Source organism: Phycodurus eques, chromosome 14, assembly GCF_024500275.1.
Source record: "Phycodurus eques isolate BA_2022a chromosome 14, UOR_Pequ_1.1, whole genome shotgun sequence".
In the NCBI taxonomy this organism is placed as follows: domain Eukaryota; kingdom Metazoa; phylum Chordata; class Actinopteri; order Syngnathiformes; family Syngnathidae; genus Phycodurus; species Phycodurus eques.
In genome coordinates, this window is record NC_084538.1 from 416,915 (window position 1) to 422,500 (window position 5,586).

The 5,586-nt window shown below is 53.8% G+C and overlaps 1 protein-coding gene across 5 annotated transcripts in view; it reads left to right on the top strand.

Annotated features, from left to right (window-relative positions):
* The first annotated feature begins 256 nt into the window (after nucleotides 1-256).
* Nucleotides 257-5,586, top strand: part of aldh5a1 (aldehyde dehydrogenase 5 family, member A1 (succinate-semialdehyde dehydrogenase)) — a 7,492-nt gene continuing 2,162 nt past the window's right edge. Inside the window, exons 1-8 of one of the 5 annotated variants that reach the window (XM_061696797.1) lie at nucleotides 257-1,632; nucleotides 1,753-2,324; nucleotides 3,484-3,567; nucleotides 3,773-3,943; nucleotides 4,027-4,143; nucleotides 4,271-4,414; nucleotides 4,503-4,646; nucleotides 4,748-4,906. In XM_061696797.1, the coding sequence (XP_061552781.1) occupies nucleotides 2,049-2,324; nucleotides 3,484-3,567; nucleotides 3,773-3,943; nucleotides 4,027-4,143; nucleotides 4,271-4,414; nucleotides 4,503-4,646; nucleotides 4,748-4,906 (1,095 nt within the window). In that variant the 5' untranslated portion in view covers nucleotides 257-1,632; nucleotides 1,753-2,048. Of the gene's footprint in view, nucleotides 2,325-3,483; nucleotides 3,568-3,772; nucleotides 3,944-4,026; nucleotides 4,144-4,270; nucleotides 4,415-4,502; nucleotides 4,647-4,747; nucleotides 4,907-5,586 lie in introns of all 5 variants that reach the window. The other 4 variants (XM_061696798.1, XM_061696799.1, XM_061696795.1 and 1 more) reach the window with 4 other exon arrangements.

Below are 5,586 nucleotides of genomic sequence, written 5' to 3' on the forward strand. Positions count from 1 at the left end.
CATTCTTCTTGTGCGTCACGGGGAACGAGGGAATTACAGACCGCTTCGTCCTCGGCGCCGTCGCGGCTGACTCTCTGGGCTCGTCGCGGACGGTTCGCGACGTCGTCGACGGTGACTCGATGATCGCTGCGAAGCTTCCAGGCAGAGAGAGAGTTTGCGATTCATCGTTCGAGTCCTCCAGTCAACTACGTCGTCTGCCATCTCCGAATCCCCACGTAGCGGGCACGATGAAGGCTTTGGAACGTTTCTGAATCACTACAAAAGTGGCTGGCGCAAATCCAACCGAAGCGTTGTTGTTGAAACTCCACAAAGGCGGAATGTTTGCTCCTCGACTCCACGCCGACAGGCTCTCATCCGTCACGGCGGCCAGCGGGCGTCTCCGGGCGCTCGGCGTCCGCTCGACCGAAGCCGTCTGTCTTCATCCTTTGCGGGACGGAAACTCGTTCTTGTTTTAAAAGGACTTTTTACGGGCTTTGAATTAACCCTTTAACTACCCGCTCGACCAATCGGTAGAGGAAGCAAATCATCGCTTTTAAGGACCACGTATGCCAGATTGACTTGTTTGGTTGCGCGTGTTTTTAAAGGAATAATTGAATTTGTTATTGTCAGTCCAATAAAGTTACGCAGATGAGATGAAGTAGCGGCAACGGTACCGGTTGGGATTTTCCGCACGCAGCCACGAAATCGTACAGAGCGATCCAAATATCCAGCCCGCCCAGTGTTCTCGAAGGTTCTCCCACTTTTTGTTGTTGTTGTGCTTTTGTTTTCTTCTGGTGACGTGTCAACTATTTGGTTACGGTTCATCTTTTCAAATCTATACATTTTTGTTCAAACTGCCCAAAGGAAATTTGAAATGCAAACCCTTTTTTTTGTTTTTGTATCGCTTCTTAAGGTGGCACCTTCCTTCCTTCGTAGCGGGAAATTCAATTAAAGGACACTTGTGATGTTTGTGCATTTTGACGTCGTCCTTCCCATAAAGAAACCCGTTACCGTTACGATTTGGTGGGCTTTAAACACGGGTCGACTATATTCAAATCCCTTCGAGTGATTCGGGACTATTAAGCTCATGGTTTCAGCCTCGGCGTCGACCAACTCGTTCAGTGCAAAAGAAAATCCTTCGTAGCGATTGGGCAGTCGGGAGCGATTCCGATCGCAGTCGCTGCGTTCCCAAATTCTTTCTTATTGGGCGGTGACGGTCCGAAGGTCACGCCAATCTTTTCAAATCAAACTCCGTGACCGACGGTCTCCGCTTTTGTATTTCCAAGGGTTAAAATGCGACGAGGGCTTGTCGCGTGTTCGCCCGCACTTTGCTCGATGGGAGAGCTTCCTTTTGTTTGGGACTTCAAAGACTCCGAGAAGGCCGCGAGCAGTATTGATCCGGCAGAAAAGGTAGGCCAAACCTGCCATCGCGTACGTATGAAAAGGTTTATGCTGATACACTGCAAGAACTTGCAAATATCCGTGGAAAGCTTACAAATTGGAAACTTGGTGGGAGTAGAAAGTACTTTGACGGAAGTTACTGCGTGACGATAAAAGCAGACTCCCATTTCAGGGCTTTTTGCAAGTTCACTTGTAAAGTCAAAGCAACAACAAAAAATGGACAAAGCCACGGCTCGTTACTGGAAAATCAAGGTACTGCGCGTGTACTGGCTTGTTTTAGTCAGGATGTTGCTCGAATGTTTTGTTCGTAACTAGATTCAAGTTCGCTAGTAAGCAAAAGTTCTTTTCGTGAATTTCTGCTTTATTCTCCAGCTTTGAAGTTTCCTGGAGTTACGAGTGCTGCAGACGCTTCCTGGTGGTCTTGTTGATTTATTCGATTGCAGTTTAATGAGCTTAATGTTCCGAATGGACTTGCATAGTTCTCATCACTTGCTCCGCTTTCTTGTTTTAGTTCGTATTCATTGTGTGTGTGTCAAGTGCACAATAAAACTTGCGTAATCTTGTCAAGAAGCGCCCGTGTCGGTTGTGCGCATGTGCGCCAAGCGAGCGCGTGGTCACGTGACAACGACGACTGGTTCCAGCCGACCGGAAGCAGCCCAGGTACGACGATGACGACGGCGACGACGACGGCGCTGCTGCTGCTGCGGCGCATTCGGGTCGCGCTCCCGCGCCGCGGCTTCAGCCTGGACGCGAGCGCGCCGCTGGTGCGCACGCGCGGCTACGTGGGAGGCCGCTGGGTGCGCGCGCCAGGCGTCTTCCCGGTTGTGGACCCGGCCACCGGGACCGAGATCGCGCGAGTGTCCGACTGCGGGCCGGAAGAGGCCAAGCGGGCCGTGGACGCCGCTCACGAGGCTTTCCACCAATGGAAGGACGTCACGGCCAAGGTGAGACGACGACGACGATGGTGATGACGATGATGATGACGGTGATGATGATGATGACGATGACGGTGATGACGATGATGATGTGTCCCCCGCTCACTCCCACTCCCAAAAACGATTACGCCGCGTTGGAAATGGAGGCTGACGCGGGAGTGGACGTCCACTCCCACTCCCGAGAGTGCAAAGTTCAGCCCGATGATCACATATCGGTTTGATTCAAGTTCAAATCAAACCTAAGTGCGTCACGGTTTCCGCTACCGTCCGTTCCCGGCGACTTGGTTGTCACAATTCCCTCTCCCGATGACCTTCGGTCCCGCTCCTGCCCGATCACGTGATTGATCCCGAAAAATGTCAGTCAGGAGTCATTCGCGACGAGACTCTTCGAGTGAACTATATAAAACCCTCCGTGGGAGGTCAGGGCGACCGGTCTATAGTGTCCCGGCTCATTAGGATGGGCTGTTTCGGAAATCGCCACCGACAGGACAGGAAGTCGTCCAAAGGTCGAGACCTTTTCCAGACTGAGGCTCAGGTTAAGAAGGTACCGGACACGCTCCCTGAGCACCCTGGCGCAAATGGAGTCTGCTCCCAAAGCTTTCCTGATCGTTCTGTTCCTGAGCTCCCTCTTAACCTGCCATGAAGAGACCGAGAGAAGGCCAGGGGCCCGCCCGGGTGGGGGCAATCCCGAGTTCGCCGCCCGGCGAGCGGGTCGGCCGACAAATTCGTAGGGGCCGCCCCCGGGGGGGGAGGGGTATAGCCGAGGGAACGACCGGCCGTGTCGATTGGGAGTGGAATCTATTGAAAAACTGGTTTTATCATTGGCCCCGTCCTGCTTGTCCATCCCCGCTCTTATGTTGTCCCGGGATGTGTTTAAGAGCTCTCCACACGCCCCTGGCAATTCTTCCGTCGCTGCTTGTTGTCCTTTTTGGACTTCGGGATGTAAGACTTGAGCTCCAGTTGTAGCTTCTGTTTGTCCCCTGAGATGAAGACGCTCTTCAGGGGTCAGCCAAGGTTTGCGAGGGGAACACTCGTCTGGATGGCGCTATGTTTTCCACACAGAAGTTCATGTAGCCCCGTGTTGCACTTGGTCAGACCGTCAATGTCATCCCCGTGTGAACTCAATAAAGTGGATGGACAGCATGTATATTGTGATTGGTTGCCATAGGAGCGCAGCACCCTGCTGAGGAGGTGGGCCGACCTGATGAGCGAGCACAAAGAGGACCTTGCCAAGATCGTCACCTTTGAAAGCGTGAGTGGTACCCGTCGCTATTGTTAGCGTGGCGTTAACATGATGTCGGTATTGGACATTAGTATGGCGTTAGCATGACGGTGTGATGTCAAGTGTTTCGGAATATTTAGATATACCTAATATTAGCGTAATATTACCTTGTTGTTAGCATGACATAGCTATGATGTTAGCGTGATGTGAGCGTGATCAGCGCGTCCTTGTTCAGGGCAAACCCATGAAAGAGTCGATGGCCGAGATCGCCTACTCGGCCTCCTTCCTGGACTGGTTTTCCGAGGAGGCCCGTCGGGTGTACGGCGACGTGGTGCCGTCGCCCTTCAAGGACCGCAGGATCCTCCTCCTCAAGCAGCCGGTGGGCGTGGCCTCCGTCATCACGCCGGTGAGTGGCCAACGAGAGCGCTCCGCTAGGCGCGGCTAGGCTAAGTTGCGATGTCGACGTCGTGTTGTGCGTTCGTGTTACAGTGGAACTTCCCGAGCGCCATGATCACCAGGAAGGTCGGCGCCGCGCTGGCCGCAGGATGTACTGCCGTGGTCAAACCGGCCGAGGACACGCCCCTTTCGGCGCTCGCCCTGGCAGAGGTCACAATTGCACGACAAACTTCTCACTTGACACACACACACACTTAGCCTAGTCTAGTGTAGTCTCGTCACTACTCGGGGGTCTGTGTTAGTTCTCACGTTGTTGTCTGATGTTACATCTCGTTAGCTGTCATCCCGGGCCGGCGTCCCCGCCGGCGTCTTCAACGTGGTCCCGAGCTCCAGGGAGCGGACTCCCTCGGTGGGGCGCGTCCTGTGCACCGACCCCCTGGTGGCCAAGATCTCCTTCACGGGCTCCACTGCCACCGGCAAGGCAAGGCCACGACGGACCCGGGGGGGCCGTGGGTCTGTCCGTTCCCGTCGAGCTAGCATGCCAACGTAAACGAGCGCTGCGTTGGCAGGTTTTGCTGAAAATGGCCGCCGACACCGTCAAGAAAGTCTCCATGGAGCTGGGAGGCCACGCCCCCTTCATTGTGTTTGACAGCGCCGACGTGGACAAGGCGGTGCAAGGAGCCATGGCCTCAAAGTTCAGGAACTCGGGACAGGTGAGCGTAATGCCAAACCGTCTTCACAGACTGGTGGACACAAAAGGGGACGCGTGGAGACGCAGTAGCGGCCACGATGTTTTGTTGTCGTTTGTGTTCAGACGTGCGTGTGTTCCAACCGTTTCCTGGTGCAGAGCGGCATCTACGACAGCTTCGTGGCCGAGTTGGGCGCCGCCATGGACCGAGAGCTCAAAGTGGGACACGGCAGCGAGCCGGCCACCACGCAGGGACCGCTCATCAACAGCAGGGCGGCAGACAAGGTCAGGTAGTTAGTTACGCTCCCCCTTTGTGTAGAAAGCGGAAACTGCTGTGAAGCGACAGCTGACTGAAAGTGGGCCACGGGCGGCAGGGCGGTGGACAAGGTCCCGCCAGTGACGCCCGGCCGGCTATTCATTCATTGTGCAGTCTTCCCTCGCTAGATCGGGTTTTTTCACCTATTTTGCGGCTCAGTGCATCGATTGAAAAGAAGAAATACAAATTTGATTGTACAGTACAGTTATTCAACTTCACGTTCCTTGTAAAGTAAACATCGTCGGCTAATTGAATGTAGCCTGCCGCCGCTGTTTCTAATAAATTGCAATCGTAACGGGTGGTTTGGCTAGAGGGAGGATGGAAACCGCTGCGGGTGCGCTTTCACTCGCTTCATTATACAAACGGTAACAAAATACCGTCATCAAAAGCACATTAATAGCACATCTGCCGGTAGCCTCAACTGACGCCGTCACTGAACAGGAAATAGCCGGCCAAGGGTACGTTCTCATTGGGTTAGGGTTAAGGTTACTTCCCGCCTTTCAAAGGCATACGCACTTTCCGAGTCATAGTTACTAGAGTGTAGAATGTGTGGATGGTGACCCCGAGTAGACAAAAACAGTACCTGCACCTCAAATGTATATTCAAGGATTCCGTTGACTTGTCACACCGGCACACGTTTACACATGAC